Below are 17543 nucleotides of genomic sequence, written 5' to 3' on the forward strand. Positions count from 1 at the left end.
AAAATTGTAATCCTTAAACCCATTTTGTTGCTTCACTCTCATCATCTTCTCTGGAAACTGAAAACTATGGCTTTCTCTTCATGTCTCAAATTCTATCCATTTTCTATCTCTCAAGCTGTAACCCTAACTCATCATTCCTTCTCTCTCAATCTAACTCCTCCTTCTTCTACCATCTCCTTCGCTTCTCCTCACTCAGCAGCTCTCTCCTCTACCGATGTCAAGCTTCTCGACTCACTCCGTAGCCAGCCTGATGATTCCGCCGCACTTCGTCTCTTTAATCTGGCCTCTAAGAAGCCAAATTTCTCACCTGAACCTGCTCTATACGAAGAGATTCTCCTTCGGCTAGGTCGGTCTGGTTCGTTTGATGACATGAAGAAAATTCTTGAAGACATGAAGAGTTCCAGATGCGAAATGGGTACTTCTACTTTCTTGATATTAATCGAGAGTTATGCTCAGTTCGAATTGCAAGATGAGATTTTAAGTGTTGTTGATTGGATGATTGACGAATTCGGGTTAAAACCCGATACCCATTTTTATAACCGGATGTTGAATCTTCTCGTTGATGGGAATAGTCTGAAACTCGTTGAGATTTCTCACGCGAAGATGAGTGTCTGGGGGATTAAACCAGATGTATCTACGTTTAATGTTTTGATCAAAGCTTTGTGTAGAGCTCATCAGCTTAGACCTGCGATTTTGATGTTGGAGGATATGCCTAGTTACGGTCTTGTTCCTGATGAGAAGACATTTACAACGGTTATGCAAGGCTATATTGAAGAAGGGGACTTGGATGGAGCTTTGAGGATTAGGGAACAGATGGTTGAGTTTGGTTGTTCATGGTCTAATGTGAGTGTTAATGTTATTGTTCATGGTTTTTGTAAGGAAGGGAGAGTCGAAGACGCTCTCAATTTCATTCAGGAGATGTCTAATCAAGACGGGTTTTTTCCGGATCAGTACACGTTTAATACGTTAGTTAATGGTTTGTGTAAAGCAGGGCATGTGAAGCATGCTATTGAGATTATGGATGTGATGCTTCAAGAAGGGTATGATCCAGATGTGTATACTTATAACTCGGTGATTTCGGGTTTGTGTAAGCTTGGAGAGGTGAAAGAAGCAGTGGAGGTTCTTGATCAGATGATTACTAGAGATTGTTCTCCGAACACGGTTACTTACAACACTTTGATCAGCACGTTATGTAAAGAGAATCAGGTCGAGGAAGCTACGGAGCTTGCCCGTGTTCTCACCAGCAAAGGGATCCTTCCTGACGTTTGTACATTTAACTCTTTGATCCAAGGTTTGTGTTTGACTAGGAATCACCGGGTTGCGATGGAGTTGTTTGAAGAGATGAGGAGCAAAGGATGTGAGCCTGACGAGTTCACTTACAATATGCTGATTGATAGCTTATGCTCCAAAGGGAAGCTAGATGAAGCTCTGAACATGCTTAAACAAATGGAATTGAGTGGTTGTGCACGGAGTGTGATAACTTACAACACTTTGATTGATGGGTTTTGCAAAGCCAACAAGACTAGAGAAGCCGAGGAGATATTTGATGAGATGGAAGTACATGGAGTTTCAAGAAACTCTGTTACATACAACACACTCATCGATGGGCTTTGTAAAAGCAGGCGAGTAGAGGACGCGGCTCAGCTCATGGATCAAATGATTATGGAAGGACAGAAACCTGACAAGTACACATACAACTCGCTTTTAACACATTTCTGCAGAGGAGGTGACATAAAGAAAGCTGCGGATATCGTGCAAGCCATGACCTCAAATGGGTGTGAACCAGACATTGTGACCTATGGAACCTTGATAAGCGGTTTGTGTAAAGCTGGTAGAGTTGAAGTTGCAAGTAAGCTTTTGAGGTCAATTCAGATGAAAGGGATTAATTTGACACCGCATGCTTATAATCCGGTGATTCAAGGGTTGTTTAGAAAGAGGAAAACAACAGAAGCTATAAATTTGTTTAGAGAAATGCTTGAACAGAATGAAGCTCCACCAGATGCAGTATCCTACAGAATCGTTTTCCGTGGGCTATGTAATGGAGGTGGACCAATCCGTGAAGCAGTGGACTTTCTTGTTGAGCTGTTAGAGAAAGGATTTGTACCTGAGTTTTCTTCTTTGTACATGTTGGCTGAAGGTCTTCTCACTTTGTCAATGGAAGAAACACTAGTCAAGTTAGTGAACATGGTGATGCAGAAAGCTAGATTCTCGGAGGAAGAGGTTTCAATGGTGAAAGGTTTGCTTAAAATCAGGAAATTTCAGGACGCTTTGGCCACTCTTGGCGGCGTCTTGGACAGTCGCCAGCCGAGGAGAACCTACCGGTCAAGATGATAGATACCTTTAGAAAAAGTATCGTTCCCAATTTCGTAGAAGATATGTATGATGTTATGAATATGATTTCCTATAAAGTTTTGGGGTAATTCATCCATTTAATACTATGTTCGAAGACCAACATGCAGAAACAAAACGACAATGGAGTGTGCGGTGTTAGGTGTTCCTCATTCGTTGGGTCATCCTCTCTCGTCCACTTCTAGTCTCTATGGTCTCTCGTCCTTACTGTTTGTATATGTATTATGTAGGCTCCGATTGTTTTTGGCATTGATGCTAGCGTTTTCAGATTATTGACTATAAGAGAAAAACCTAGACATGATCTCTTTTATTCTCCGGTTAACTTGGCAGATTTCAGACCAACCCGGTCAAATCCTGTGGTCCTATGGTCAGTCCACTATGCTTCAATAACTATCCTCGGTCGTAATTTCAACCACAACCACAAGCGTCGTGTCCTCAACAATATACTGTATATGCTATAGTCATTATTGTTGGGGTCAGTGGGGTTCCGATTCTCCACTAAAACTTTTCTGGTATAAGTGTATGTTTGTTCAATCAAGCAGATCAGTCCACATATGTATCAGTAGATGACGGTTTCGTCACTCGTAGATAAATTATCATTGCCACTTGTATCACTACTTCCACATCCACTAGTGGATTTTGTATGGATCACACCAAAACATTCTTTGAACCTACTATATACTTTTACCCTTTATAGAATAGTGCCAAAACAAGATAATTTATGCGTTTCGAGAACCAAAACATTATCACGCTACGAACAACGGAACAAGGCAATTTTGAGAAAAAGAATGTTCAGTTGTGGTTACAGTTGAAGATAAATTTAAATTGTGAAAGACTAAAACCGAAAATCTTTAGCAAACAATCGGCTATGGATCTTGTACAAATACGTTACTCCTTAACACATGAAGAAAAGATATCAAGAAACCGCCAACTTATGAAGAAAAACGCAGACCTGTGGGTATGGATGAACATGGTTTTAAGATGAAGACCATTCTTATCTTCTATTCAGACCACGATGGTCCCAGCCTTAATTAATTATACACTTCTCACCGGCATTCTGAATCACCTATCCGAAGAAAGATGAATATAACGTTACTGCTATATTTAACTGTTAAAGCTACATGACCTTAAAGGTTGCTTACCCTTAGAGAAAACCTCCACCAGTCCAAGCGGTGTCTGATTTCCCGTTGTGACCAGCAGATTTCTTATCGCCTGCACTTTGGTAATGACCATCGAACCCATCATCTTTGGCATCATGATCATCCCAACCAGTCCAACCATCATCATCATTAGAAGCAGATGACCCCTTTGGAGCTACTGCTTCTGTCTTCTTATTCTCATTCTCTCCCCAACTATCCCAAGAATTTGAATTCTGCGAGTTGTTGTAATGACCACTTGTCGATGATGATTGTGGCCTTCCTCCTCCAACAGATGAATTCGCTGCTTTGTTCCCATTTCCAAAGTTCTGGTAGTAACCATTGCCCTCATTTTCACTCTGCTGATTCCAGCTTGTTGATCCTTCTTTAGTAAACTCTTCTACCTTCTGTGTCGCCATTGCCATTACTCCTTTCATGATTCCCCATGTCCTATGTCCTATCTCTGTTGTCTTATTAGCAACTACATTTACAGTTTCACTCACCTTGTGATCATACCCACCTTCCTTCACCTGCAATAAAATGGTTTCTTATCTGATTTTGACTCCACTTTTCCAAAACTCTATTGCCAGCAGTATTATGGTAAACAAGAATTCTACAGAGAGCATCTAAGAATTGTGCTTTCTACAGAGTTAAAGATTCTCACTAGACGTGTCGTTGAGGCATCAAGCAACGCAGTAACTAGATATTTCACAAACTCTATGCAAATCAAGCAGAGAGTACAGATAGTTAGTTACCTTGGATGTGAACTCCTTGGTTCCTGTTTGAACAACACTAGCAGCTGACTGAGCTGCAGATGCAGCAACCAGAGACAGTCTTCCAAAACCCTTAGCAATTTTTAAACACGAATCAACACACAAAACGTAATTCACCGAATTCAAAAAGGAATTGCAAAACATTCATTCAATTCACCTGAGAAACAACGGAGAAAACATCATCCTGTTGATTATTTCTCGGTGGTGGAGCCGAGCTTGATCCGAATCCTACATACTTGCCACCTTGCGAAGGAGGAAGACCTTCAGGCTTAGACTCATTCTCCGCCATTCTCCTCGCGAAGAAACTCTCTTTCCCAGCGGCAGAAGCCTCAAGCTGCGATCGCGTGTAGATATCCTCCGACGACTTTGACTTCACATGTGCACCTTCTCTATTTCCCGATGCCCTGAAATCATTCGCTGACTGATTCCTTCTCATATCAGATTTGTAAGAATCATCGTTATCCCAACTATCCCATCCTCCATTGTTATTGTTATTGTTGTTTCCGTAACCGCCCTGAGCCAACGGAGGCTTCTTATTCGCTTCCTTAACAACTGGCGGATCATTCCATGGTCTACCTTCAGCTAAAGCTTGGATCCGGTCACGATACACAGAAGCAGCGTTCGAATTGTACTTGGAGATAATATCTGTCTCCTTAGCGATTCCGTATTGCGCGAAGAATTTGTTGAGCCGTTCGTTACCACCAGCTTCCATTTTCTTAATCTGGATCGCAGACCATGAATCCATGGTTACGGATCTGACGAAGGATATGTGAACGCCTAAGCCTCGGTGTTTCCCGGAGCATTCCAAACACATGAAGATTCCGTACGAAACCGACGCCCATTGAGGATTCTTCTGAGCGCAATCGACACATACCTTGTTTTCAGGCTGAGATTGGAGAGTTCGTAATTGTCTCGTCGCCGCCATGTTTCCCGGAGCTCCGAACGATGATCAATCCAACCTGAATCAGATCTAATCCAAATCTCGCAGACTTGTGCTGCTCAGATTGATGCGTTTTTTTTTCTTTTCCGTTTTTTCTCTTCTTCCTAATAAATGTTCGGGGTTTTTTTTGGTACGTGTCTCTGGCACGTGAGAGGTTTCCGGTAGTTTCTCAAATGGCCCAAATGATAATTGTATTTACTATTTAGTCCAAATATGAAATTATATGTAGACGATGCCCAAGATGCCCAATCATGGTTATTTATATGTAGACGATCTTACAATTCTTACTCAAGAGCTATCTATATATTGTAGATAAACTACATCTTCAACTAACCACTTTAACCATGCATTAAGCCGAAGTTTAAGTACTAGATCAATTTATTTATTGTTATCATACATTTGTGTCTCCGTTAATACTTAGAGAAGACTCACTAACAATTTTGGAAACCGTAATATCCTCTACATGAGCTTTGTTGTGTTGTTGAACCACAAGGATTGATGGAATGATGTGGTTGATCGAAGAGGCGAGCACGTCTCCGATAGGACCTAACTCAGGATGTTCAGCTTGACGCTCAGCTAATGCCGCCACCTCGGCCGACGGTATCCTCCCTCTTCCAACCACTATTAGATCAAAGTCTTTACTCTGTCCTATTGACAGTATTTCTTCAATGATGTTGTTTGGTTCCTTTTCTTTGTACTCCACCATTTCTTTCCATTTGCTCTTGAAGTCTTCCAATGCCCCTTCGTCTAATTCCTATAATTATTTTTCCAAGAAAGAAAGCTATAGTTATATTTGTCATAACTGGTATATAAACATAGGGGATCAAAAGAGATTTACCTTTTCTTTTTCTGGATCCACGTTGGTTGTTAAAAAGGCATAGTTCTTCTCCTTGCCTTTAGACGGTGCCGGTCGTAAAGTGACGGCGGTACTCCTCAACGTTTCTCTTACCAAAAACCTAATAACGGTAACTTTAACGGCCGGATGCTCAGCCATTCTCCCGCCGAGCTCTATAGACTCACGGTCATCAGGCCCACCAAAGAAAATCACACAAACCCTTTCAACCACATTCGACCCATCTAAGCTCAAAGTTTGGGCCTCAATGGACCCAAGTCCACGGTCTACAAGAACCGCCACCGAACACGGCGCATTCTTCAAAACCCTTTGGTTAACCAATCGCCAACCATGACCAACGTTTTCCGGTACGTTTCCATCTCCTCCTCCGTCTTGGTGGTGGTGGCTATGACCATGATCAGCGTTCCATCGTTTGTGGAAAGGTAAAATGATCATTGTGACCCTCTTGGTATCTGCCATGTGGCAAATGTCTTCGTGCATTGTGGGTAATGGAGAGACTGCGGTGATGGGCCGGACTGCGACCCGGCCTAGTTGACGATAGGCTTCGAAGCCTCCTATGACGTTGCTGTGACGCTCACCATGACGGTAACGGTGAACGAAAGGAAGTCCGTTTTTACGGGCTCTTTGCACCATTATGATTGACGAAGACCGTTCCGTTAGTTCCATCAGATGCATCACAAACAGCTTTAGCCGTAGTATCTGCCAAAACAAATACGACTTTTTAAATTATTAACCAAGATTATAAATTATTACCCAGCTGATTTTTAATTTTAACTATACAAAATGTGTGTAATTATACGTAGGATACATTTTCATTGAGCATTTCAATGATATCTTAATTTTCTGATATAACTCTTATCATAGATTTACAAATTTAAATATAGATTATTGTAACGTAAAAATATAAAAGAAAGGTAATTTACCTTGGTGGTTCGGATGGACTCGACGAGAGAGATGAGGGAGGAGACATTGGCTGGGCCGTGGAGGCAGGCTAGGATGCGAAGCTCTTCCTTGGTGGAGTCTTGGCTCGCCGACAAGTCTTTTAGTTTGCGGTGGGTGCCACGTGCCGGCTTGTAAATGGCCATTACAGTAGGCGTCGTTATGAACGTTGTGAAGAGTGCCATTAGCACTAGTATTGCAAACGTCTCGTCGTTTAGTACCTGGTTAAAGTCAACCCCGCGTACAAACAGTTTAATTAAAAATAACCACACTTACTACATTAATGGGTAATCATTATTTCACTTTATTGTTGCATTATGAAGAAGATCATAAATCTGCAAGTGGATCAGTAAGTGACGATTACGTAAACATTGGCCCATTCGAAAAGGTATATTCGTATAAAGTTTTCATGCAGAAAAAAAAATAAAAATAAAGTTTTCATGCATGCATATATATGACTAGTCCTTAATTGATCAGTTTTTCTTTATTACCCCAAAACAATAAGAAACGCCTTTATAATAAAAGTGTAGTATATAACTATAATCTTTGTTGGGAAGACACGTTTAAACAAAAAATTTTATATACTACATATTTCCAGAAGCATTATAGTATAATCTTGCACATATATTTAAGATAAAAATGTTTATTTCGGAGGTGACAAAAGAATCACGGACTAATGTTTTGAAGCTACCATTGCTAACTGCATCATCTTCGATGCACATAGTAAACTTAGCTATCAAATTGCAACCGTGTCCATCAGTCTATGATTAATGAACTGCAGATTTGTATTATGGTGACTAATATTACTATACAACGGTTGAGAGCAAACCTAGCTATCAAATTGCAACCGTGTCTATTATAGTGATAGTAAACCTAGCAGCCCGGCTCAATATTTTATTGGGCCCTGTGCTACAAACAAAAATAGCCCTTAAATCTAAACAAAATAACTTTATGTGACATGTGTTTACTGTATTTTTATTTTAAACTTATTATCTTTTATTTTGGTGGTTGTTTTTTTTGTAGTTTTCCCCTTAAAAAAAAAAAAACTGCAAACTAGAAGACTTAAAATTAAGAAAAAAAAATGAGGACCCTGTGTACTAGCACCTCTGGCACTCCCCTAGAGCCGGGCCTGCCTAGCTATCAATTTGAATTTATACAACGGTTGGTTAATGTTCAAATAAAACATAAGCAATTTTACTATTCCGGATCCCCGACCAGCCTACCAATATTGAGCGGACCGGACGCATATACACATGGATCCAACTAGAACCTAAATTTTTAAATATATCTAAACACCCTAAAATAAAGGTATAGATGCGATTAAATCAATATAATAATCGTATTTTGTTTTATATGCTTTATCCACTAAACATGATCAAATAACTTTAGTGTTACTAGGTTTTTTATATTTATAATATTCATCAGATAACTAAAAGCGTAAACAAGAACCTTAAAAAATCAGAAAAAAGGAAGACAAAACTAACCTTTTTCTCCTTGCCTATGTTGAGTACAATGAGCTCCACTAAACCTTTAGTATTCATCAAGAAACCAAGTGTCAACGCCTCTCTCGCCGGAACTTTAACCATCACCGCCACAACAAAAGTTCCGACTATCTTCCCGGCACAAGCCGTAACAACAACAAGACCCAACATCCCCCACGACTCAGCTCCTCTAATCTTAGCCACGTCAGTCTTCAAACCACTCGTAGCGAAATAAAGCGGTAAGAGTAAACCGGAAACAAAATCCTCAATTCGTTCAATCAATCGCTGACCAAACTCTCCATCTTTCGGTATAGTCAAACCGAAAACAAACGCTCCAAAAATCGAATGAATCCCAATTAAATCCGTCGCGAAACCGGAAACCATAACACCGGCTAACGTCAAACACACGTAAGACTCGCGTACGACGTCGTTTTCAGGAGATCCACGTTTCGCGACCCATTTCATTCCGGGTCGGATCACAACCAACATAAAAACCACAAACCCAGCGCCCGATAACAAAACCCACAACGACACTAACGGACTCTTTTTCTCTCCACCTCCCTCACCGCCATTACCCGCTAACGCAACCGCTAAAGCGAGTAAAATCCACGCGGCTACATCGTTAAAAGCGGCTGCAGCCATCGCGGTTTCTCCTATCTGAGTCGTTAAAAGCTTGAGCTCTGCTAAAATACGCGCAAGTACCGGAAAAGCTGTGATCGAGAGTGCGACTCCCATGAAAACGAGAAACTCGGCGTAACCTGGTTTATCCGCGGCGGTGTAGAGAGTGTTACGGATCACAAACGCGACTCCGACGCCGGCGATAAACGGTAGTGTAATTCCAGCGACTGCGATTCCGAAAGCGCGTTTGCCGCTTCGTCGGATCGATGATAAATCGAGTTCTAGACCGACGAGGAAGAGGAAGAAGAGAAGTCCTATGCTCGCGACGGATTCGAGTATCGGCATACTCCATTTCGGAAATATACGGTCCATGTACGCCATGTTTCTACCTAAAGCCGATGGTCCTAACAAAATCCCTCCCTGAAGAAGAAGACGATGGCAGAATTGTAAATTAAGAAGATTATTATGGTAAAATTGTAAATAGTTAGTGTGTGTGGGGTTAGAGTGTAATTTTTAACGTACGACAATCTCGGCGATGACTTTGGGTTGACGGAGAGGTTTGAATAAGACGGCGAGGAAGCGACTGACGGCGATGATTAACGCCGTTTGGACGATGAGTAACGGAAAAGCGAAGTTTAAAGGATTGTCGCCTTGCCATACTCCGTTAGATGAGGTTTTCACGGAGGTTATGTTGAAGGGCATTTTGGGGATTTCAAAGGACTCTCTTATCGACGACTTTTTTTTTTTGTTTTGTTCTCGTCTATATTTGGAACATGTGATATAGTTCAAGTATGAAGAAGATATGTGAAGAAATTTATAGGCAAAAATTATAAATGTATTGGTTTGAAGATTCAAAAAAGTAATTATGTTGTTACTTGTAATTTTGGTGCATCTCACGTGTGACTAGACCTTGAGTGGAAGTATTTGGTTTTTTTTTTTTTTCTTATGATATTTGTTTTTTTAGTAGAAAATTTAAAAACCATTAGATTTTGGGTGCTATAATTAGAAACCATCTATGTCTTTGAATTGTTCATGTTTACAATAAAGTATAGAAAGTAAAAATCTACTCAAAAACAATTTGTGGTTGCTATAACTCATTCTTATCAGTTTTATTTCAAGCAAAACTAATAACATAAATTTAGTATTGAGAAGAAAAAAAGAAACAACTCGTCTCACAGACGGAAATTGCAAACTAAAATAAGAGTGGCTTATCACCGAAGCAGGAATCATGTGAGTCAAACGTGGGACGCGAGAGATGGGCGTTGACAAATGCTGCGTCGGCGTGGATGGGTTTTACAAGTGCAACCAAATTGACACGTATCTATGACTTCTCATATATTCCAAAGTATTTCGATATAAGTTGGCAATATTTTCATTAAATAGAGCTGTTGATTTTTCCAAGAAGTGGTATCTCAATTCTGCTTGGTATTTACGACTTTCCTAACTTTTTATCTAGTTTAGATTGTTCGTCAAGTTTGAAATAAAACTGTTGATAATAGCTATGACTATCATATACAGTATGAAAAAATTAAGAGTTAGATTGTGGCAAAGAGACATCTGAAATTGTAGAAATAAAGGATCTAAAGCAGTGGACTGCCTCGAAGATGCTATAAATTTTGTAATCACACTTTATTTCGACCATTTCATGGTTAAGTAATTATGTATGTTTGTGGTTTAAGATTAATATAATGATCACACGGTTTTCTATTAGATGTTTTGGAGCGTTAGTTACTTTTGTGCATATTATCTTAAGGATCTCTCAAATCCGATTGACGCGATAAAAAGGTCACCAAAAGTTATAGACTCGAAATCCATATTTTCTGACCTACCTAATGGTCGAAATATTAGTCCAAGACACATATCCAATGGAAAAAAACTTATTTAAATTTTTTAAGAGAAACTACGTCAATCATATTACTTTTTAAAAGTTTAGATAGTGGGAGAATTCACAAGAATACTGATTACAAAAAAAAAAAAAAAAAAAAAAAAAAAACTGAAAATCACGAGGCGATCGTTATTTCATTTCCCTTTCTATGAAATAGATTTGGACTTTTCATGAAGGCAAGCCAAAAGTGCCAAACAAGTGGTCCTCCAAATTTTGAGGAACAGTTAGTTCAAAACATAGCAAGTTTGGTCTCACCCATCTTTTTTTACATTACAGCTCAAAGATAGAACATTAAAAAAAAAAAGAAAAAAAAAGATTTATAGAGAAGATTCATGAATCTAGCTAGACTATTGTACCTTAAATTGCAGCTCAAAGTCATATTTTGCATGTTGATCAGATATGTCATAAGAGTTATGTCAAATACACTTGTTGTATCTCTTTGTAGAAAATAAGATTGCTAATCCTAATAATTTTGTTGACAAAAAAAAGAAAGAAAAGAATACATCCTCAATTTATAAAGACACTATAGCTTTGACATTGACGACTCACACGCCCAAATAAGGTCGGCAGAGTGAAATTGTCTGTGAAATCATGGTGTTTTAAGTTGTACTGGAACTTGTGTATGAAACAGTCTATAGCAATAATAATGAAAAAGAAACAACACATTTTGCTCCATAGCTTTTGTATTTGTGTAAATCGGAAAGAAAAGTGGTTTATTATTCATGGTCGAAAAAATCAGAAAAATGGGTCGATTAGAGAAAAAAGTAATTTTCAGTGGCTACAGTATAAGTACAGCGAACTGTTCTAGGTAGAGAGTCCCATTATACAACAACAACTCATTATAAAATTTGACTTCAGTAACGACTGATTGAGAATATGTTAATGTACACTAAACTATTGACATTGATGTAATTGTATATTTTTGTACAATTACGTTAGTAATATGGCGATTGCACCTGATTGGTGAAGAATCTATATTCTCTTCCAGTTACCCTACACTAGAATTTTTCAATGAAGTTATCACTTGACATAATCAATTTAAAAATTTGATTTCGAGACTTCGACGATAAATTTTGTTGGGCCACTACAAAAGGTTTTACTGAGTGCTGACTACTTATTATAATAGGCCCAAACAAAACATATATGTTGGGCCACTACATTATTAGCCAAAAGATTTTACTGTAACTTATTATGAGCCCATACGGAGCATTTCACAGGGAAAATTTAACTAAACGCGAAAGTGGCGTTACGATTATTAGAATGATTTCGTAATAAACAGAGGATTAGTTAAATCACGTTTCGATTACTGTATATGATTAAAAATTAAAGTTGAAGACAATTCTTTTTTTTTCAATTCATTCATCGTTTAACTGAGAAATTACAAATCTGAAATCCCTAGATGCTGAAATTGAAGAGTTTACAAAATCCGAAATTGCAATCCGAACGATTTAGCCGCCGAATCCATACAAAGTTCGTCCTTGTCTCTTGAGAGCGTAAACGACGTCCATCGCCGTAACAGTTTTCCGGCGAGCGTGCTCCGTGTAAGTAACGGCGTCACGAATCACGTTCTCGAGAAAGATCTTGAGAACGCCGCGAGTCTCTTCATAGATCAAACCACTGATACGCTTCACGCCTCCTCTTCTCGCGAGACGACGAATCGCAGGTTTGGTAATCCCTTGGATGTTGTCTCTGAGTACTTTCCGATGTCTCTTGGCTCCTCCCTTTCCTAATCCTTTTCCTCCCTTTCCTCGGCCTGACATTTTTCTCTTGGGAAATTAAATTCGAACTAAGAAAAAGATTATTTGATTTTGCCGAATGGTTTTGATTGATTGAAATGAAAATTGAGTTTGTTATATAGGATGAGACGACGAGAAGAGGAGGAGTGCTTGTGTTTTTTACAAAACTTTAGGAAGTTGTGTGTCGTTGGATCTGAGTTTATCGACGGTCGTTATCATCTATCCGCGTGTTTATAATTTAATGATTTTGGACCGTTGGATCTGTTTGCTATCCGCGTCATTATGCCTGATGACATCTGAGCCGTTGATACGCAATTGGTAAGATTCATCAAGTTAAAGGAGCGCTCTGGGAAAGTTGTGTTTTCTTTCACAAAATTATTTGCTTCGTTTGGTTAACATTGTATGTGATAGATATACATGTGATTAAGGAGAATGCTAGTTTTGTTCTCCCTTGAAATTAGGTTAGTTGTGTGTTTATTTGGGAAAATAGGGAGGATTAAGAACATTGATCTTGGAATCAAAACTTTTGAGGTTAATGAAAATCTGTAGTGAGAATGTGTTATGGTTGATTTAAGTTTAGTCTTCAAGCAATTTTGATATTTTGAGTTAATTTAGAGACTTAAGAGGAAGAGAAAATTGTTAACATATATCATGGACTTCAATATTAACCCATTGATGATCTCTATAGCTTTCATTGAAAGAAGTTGGTAACCAATTCAATTGATCATCCGTGGTAACTGATATTCATAAGGCCGCCTGATTTTTCAATATTCCAATAAATTCAGAGGCAAAAGAAAGATAATTGATCAAAAGAGGCAAATAGTTTAAAGGCAGAGTCACTGGTCTCAGACAAAACTCTCTTTAAGTCCGATATTCTAACAAAACATAATTCGAGAAGCTTAGGAATCATAATAACGATTTTGCAACAAGAAACCATAACTCTTTACGAGCGATTCACAAACTTAAGATGACGTTCACTTCTTCTTCTCAGTTGCACCACCACCGCCAGACCTGCGTGTAAGTAAACAAAGTCCCAAAAATCAGTAATTACTATAAAAGAATTGGTTTTTGAATTGAGAAAAACAAAGCCAACAATAAGCTTGTTCGATTGTTCAGTTTACCTCATCTTGCGGAGAACACTGGACATCTCCTCTCTCTTTCGCTTGGCTCTCTTGTGGGTTCCCAACTTCCTCTTAGCAACCTTAAGAGCACGTTTGTCTTTACCAACCTTCAAAAGCTCAGTGATTCTCTTCTCATAGGGAGCTTGACCAGCAACTTCCTTTATCAAGTTTCTGATAAAGATTGTCCTCTTGCTCGTTTTCTGAGCAAATCAAGAAACAATACCACACTCAGATGCATAAACAAACACAGCAAGAAGATTGCCACAAAAATCATAACGAAATAATCAAGAGATAGCTATCAAATCGCCACCGGCGAATCATGTCATACTCAGTATCAGAAACAGATATGATAGCTCAAAATATGGATTAATAATGTTACTAAACACATGGACAATAATGCATCAATATTGAAAGAAAGAAAATGGTTTAGCAGAAGCAAAATGGTTTAGAAAGTAATGAACTACACATTCACAAAGGTGAAGAATTCGTCAAGCCTACAATAACAAATGTCTATACTTTATGAGCCCACAAAGAGATACATCACACTATCTGAACGAAACTAAAGCAACCTAACATAGTCTAGAAACTACTAAAATGAATGTTTCAAAACAATTTTAACAGAAGGCAAAAGTGAAACAACATACTCCTTTGCGAGAACGAGGACGAGGAGCTAATTCACGTCTGGTAACAACATGTCCCTTGTTCAACCCAACGAACAAACCGGTCTTCACTTGTGGAGTTGTCATCTTCTGTAAATTTCATAGACAACAAACAAACAAAACTTTCTATTCAATACAAAATCAAATTTTACAAGAGACGGATTCAGAGATAATAAAGAGATGAAGAGAGTTAAATCAAAAGGGATTGATAGAAGATACCTAATCAATGGATCGAGCTCCTCCGGTGGTTCAGACAAAAGAAGGACGCCGACTGAAAATTACATTTTTGTATATATACCAGAGAGACTCAAGAAAAAACCCTAGTCCAGTTTGGGCTTTTATTGGGCCTTATAAATTTTGGGTCAGTTTTGACAAAGTAAATACAAGGCTATAGCTGCTTTGCTAACGTGATTAATTATTTACCATTTACCAAAAGCCTTAACCGAGGCCGAGCGAGAAAAAAAAACAAAAAAAAGGTAGAGGGCAAGAACGTCATTTCCACAAGGAATTGAATCGGAAAACGAGGTGTGCCGAATTCGAAGCCTTTGGACCCGTTTTTATACTTTTTTACTTGCCATTCGTTTTTTTTTGTTCATTGGCCTCATTTGATTACTTGTTTCTTTGATTTCTCCTTCCATAGAACCGAATTGTTTTCAGTCTGAGATTTCTCCTGCCGAGAGAACGATTTTAATCTATTTTCCTCGGTAATGTTATAGCCTAATTTGTGTTTTTTTCTTTTTCCTGATCCGGATATCGTTATTCTGATTGACAATTGTCAGTTTCATCTTCTATTCTGTGAAATTTTGATTTTTTTCCGATCTGTGATTTCGTCATTGTATCAGCGTGCTTATATGCGTTTGAGGCGTAAATGAGTGTGTACCTCATTTATCATTTGCTATGTTTTTTTTTTTTAACAGAGATCTTCAGCTGTAATATTATAATAGATTGAATTGATAACGTGATTCTGGATCTGGAATATATATATGTCACATTCTTCTTAGGATTTGATTTTGTCTCTCTTTGGATATTAATATTCTTCACTCCCTTGAAAATGAATCTGTTTATTATAATGTTTAGATATATTCCTTACCGGCATTTGTTTTAGCATAAATATGAAACATAGCATTGACTGATTTGTCTTTTTATTATTCTTGTTTTTTTGCCAAATTGGTCTCATGTTTTTGCAGAGAGTAGAAAATGGCTGATGGTGAAGATATTCAACCCCTTGTCTGTGACAATGGAACTGGAATGGTTAAGGTATTTCTACTAACGAACGTTTTCAAACTGGATTACAAATATAATCTTTGGGGATCAATCTGAACCTTAGAAAATTTCAATATGTTTTTATCATATGAACAATGTAGTTAAGGTGATTATGTTGTGTGTTTGACTTAGGCTGGTTTTGCTGGGGATGATGCACCGAGGGCTGTGTTTCCAAGTATTGTTGGCCGTCCTCGCCACACTGGAGTGATGGTTGGAATGGGACAGAAGGATGCATATGTTGGCGATGAAGCTCAATCCAAGCGTGGTATTCTTACCCTTAAATACCCTATTGAGCACGGTATTGTCAACAATTGGGATGATATGGAAAAAATCTGGCATCATACTTTCTACAATGAGCTCCGTGTTGCTCCCGAGGAGCATCCTATTCTGCTCACTGAAGCGCCTCTTAACCCAAAGGCTAACCGTGAGAAGATGACTCAGATCATGTTTGAAACCTTTAACGCTCCGGCTATGTATGTCGCCATTCAAGCTGTCCTGTCGCTTTATGCTAGTGGTCGTACTACTGGTAACTCCAGAAATTGATAGGCTTTACATGTTTATTCTGTAGATTCTAGACCAAGTCGTAAAAATTGTTGATTTATGTTGTAGGTATTGTGCTTGACTCTGGAGATGGTGTGAGTCACACGGTCCCTATCTATGAGGGTTACGCTCTCCCGCATGCAATCCTACGTCTTGATCTTGCAGGTCGTGACCTCACAGATGCTCTGATGAAGATCCTCACTGAGCGTGGTTACTCTTTCACCACAACAGCTGAGCGTGAAATTGTCAGAGACATCAAGGAGAAGCTTTGCTACATTGCTCTTGACTATGAGCAGGAGCTTGAGACGGCTAAAACCAGCTCTTCTGTAGAGAAGAACTATGAGTTACCTGATGGGCAAGTGATCACCATTGGATCTGAGCGTTTCCGTTGCCCTGAGGTTCTTTACCAGCCATCTATGATCGGTATGGAGAATGCTGGTATCCATGAAACCACCTACAACTCCATAATGAAATGTGATGTTGACATCAGAAAGGACTTGTATGGTAACATTGTGCTCAGTGGTGGAACAACTATGTTCCCTGGAATTGCTGACAGAATGAGCAAAGAGATCACTGCTTTGGCACCGAGCAGCATGAAGATCAAAGTCGTTGCACCTCCTGAGAGGAAATACTCTGTCTGGATTGGAGGATCCATCTTGGCCTCCCTCAGTACCTTCCAGCAGGTGAATAATAATCCAATCAATTTCCTTTCACTAAACATAATAATTCCACTCTGCAGCTCTGACTGATCGGTCTTCCGTTCTTGAATTTTGTAGATGTGGATCGCAAAGGCAGAATATGATGAGTCAGGCCCGTCGATTGTTCACCGGAAATGCTTTTGAGCTTGAAGTTAAGTCTGCTTCCGGAGAAGCCCTGGGGGTTTTCCAGTTTGTCCTTACTGGGTTTTTATCTTCGTTCTCTGCTCTTCTTTGTTTTTCTTCTTCAATATTTTCAGATTCTGGCCTAAGACATTTTGAAGAATTTACATTATCTGTTTGTAGTGTTGGTTAAACTGTTGTCTTGTTCCTTTTATTTATTTTGGATGACACAACTGTGTTTGAGTGAATAAGAACTCCTGATTTTTCCAAGTTTAGAGAGGTTATTTGATAATCTTCTTAATTTAGTCTACCTCTAATTTTTTAATTCTTTTTTGTCAATGTCTACCTGTAACTTTTATCATTGTCGGTTTTGTGTTATGCTACAGTCATACGTTATTCTTTTACTGAAGAAGAAAATATTCATCACTGTTC

General features: G+C 38.9%; 6 protein-coding genes across 13 annotated transcripts; 2 read left to right on the forward strand and 4 right to left on the reverse strand.

Annotated features, from left to right (window-relative positions):
- The first annotated feature begins 3 nt into the window (after positions 1-3).
- MEE40 (Pentatricopeptide repeat (PPR) superfamily protein) lies at positions 4-2937 on the forward strand. The gene has a single exon (NM_115230.3). It carries the CDS (start codon positions 67-69, stop codon positions 2329-2331), a length of 2265 nt encoding a protein of 754 aa, NP_190938.1. The 5' UTR covers positions 4-66; the 3' UTR covers positions 2332-2937.
- A 60-nt stretch (positions 2938-2997) lies between these two features.
- AGD6 (ARF-GAP domain 6) lies at positions 2998-5354 on the reverse strand. Of its 3 annotated transcripts, none has more exons than NM_115231.4 (4): positions 4416-5354; positions 4241-4330; positions 3492-4015; positions 3011-3415 (listed from the first exon to the last, which is right to left on the reverse strand). In NM_115231.4, the coding sequence occupies exons 1-3, from the start codon at positions 5181-5183 to the stop codon at positions 3494-3496; spliced, it is 1380 nt and encodes a 459-aa protein (NP_190939.1). In that variant the 5' UTR covers positions 5184-5354; the 3' UTR covers positions 3011-3415; positions 3492-3493. The 3 variants fall into 3 exon arrangements, with proteins under 3 accessions (NP_001319740.1, NP_190939.1, NP_001030854.1); NM_001035777.2 differs by having other exon boundaries at positions 3103-3406; positions 4416-5195; NM_001339627.1 differs by having other exon boundaries at positions 2998-4015; positions 4416-5279.
- Positions 5355-10008, reverse strand: CHX20 (cation/H+ exchanger 20). 2 transcript variants are annotated; one of them, NM_115232.3, is made up of 5 exons: positions 9612-9990; positions 8475-9509; positions 6975-7211; positions 6037-6750; positions 5355-5952 (listed from the first exon to the last, which is right to left on the reverse strand). In NM_115232.3, the coding sequence occupies exons 1-5, from the start codon at positions 9789-9791 to the stop codon at positions 5590-5592; spliced, it is 2529 nt and encodes an 842-aa protein (NP_190940.1). In that variant the 5' UTR covers positions 9792-9990; the 3' UTR covers positions 5355-5589. The 2 variants fall into 2 exon arrangements, with proteins under 2 accessions (NP_190940.1, NP_001325440.1); NM_001339628.1 differs by having other exon boundaries at positions 5382-5952; positions 8475-10008.
- A 2140-nt stretch (positions 10009-12148) lies between these two features.
- Positions 12149-13279, reverse strand: AT3G53730 (Histone superfamily protein). The gene has a single exon (NM_115233.3). The coding sequence runs from the start codon at positions 12732-12734 to the stop codon at positions 12423-12425; it is 312 nt and encodes a 103-aa protein (NP_190941.1). The 5' UTR covers positions 12735-13279; the 3' UTR covers positions 12149-12422.
- A 135-nt stretch (positions 13280-13414) lies between these two features.
- On the reverse strand, positions 13415-14830 carry AT3G53740 (Ribosomal protein L36e family protein). 4 transcript variants are annotated; one of them, NM_115234.2, is made up of 5 exons: positions 14710-14772; positions 14476-14580; positions 13939-14031; positions 13832-13911; positions 13506-13721 (listed from the first exon to the last, which is right to left on the reverse strand). In NM_115234.2, exons 2-5 carry the CDS (start codon positions 14575-14577, stop codon positions 13685-13687), a joined length of 312 nt encoding a protein of 103 aa, NP_566987.1. In that variant the 5' UTR covers positions 14578-14580; positions 14710-14772; the 3' UTR covers positions 13506-13684. The 4 variants fall into 4 exon arrangements, with proteins under 4 accessions (NP_850697.1, NP_001030855.1, NP_001078279.1 ...); NM_180366.4 differs by having other exon boundaries at positions 13415-13721; positions 13832-14031; positions 14710-14830; NM_001035778.3 differs by having other exon boundaries at positions 13476-13721; positions 13832-14031; positions 14476-14577; positions 14710-14755.
- Positions 14831-15020: 190 nt separating this feature from the next.
- Positions 15021-17539, forward strand: ACT3 (actin 3). Of its 2 annotated transcripts, NM_115235.4 has the most exons (5): positions 15043-15194; positions 15678-15747; positions 15886-16279; positions 16363-16976; positions 17070-17539. In NM_115235.4, exons 2-5 carry the CDS (start codon positions 15688-15690, stop codon positions 17133-17135), a joined length of 1134 nt encoding a protein of 377 aa, NP_566988.1. In that variant the 5' UTR covers positions 15043-15194; positions 15678-15687; the 3' UTR covers positions 17136-17539. The 2 variants fall into 2 exon arrangements, with proteins under 2 accessions (NP_001326881.1, NP_566988.1); NM_001339629.1 differs by having other exon boundaries at positions 15021-15747; positions 17070-17405.
- Positions 17540-17543: the final 4 nt, after the last annotated feature.

Source organism: Arabidopsis thaliana, chromosome 3 (genome assembly GCF_000001735.4).
Source record: "Arabidopsis thaliana chromosome 3, partial sequence".
Taxonomy (NCBI): Eukaryota; Viridiplantae; Streptophyta; class Magnoliopsida; order Brassicales; family Brassicaceae; genus Arabidopsis; species Arabidopsis thaliana.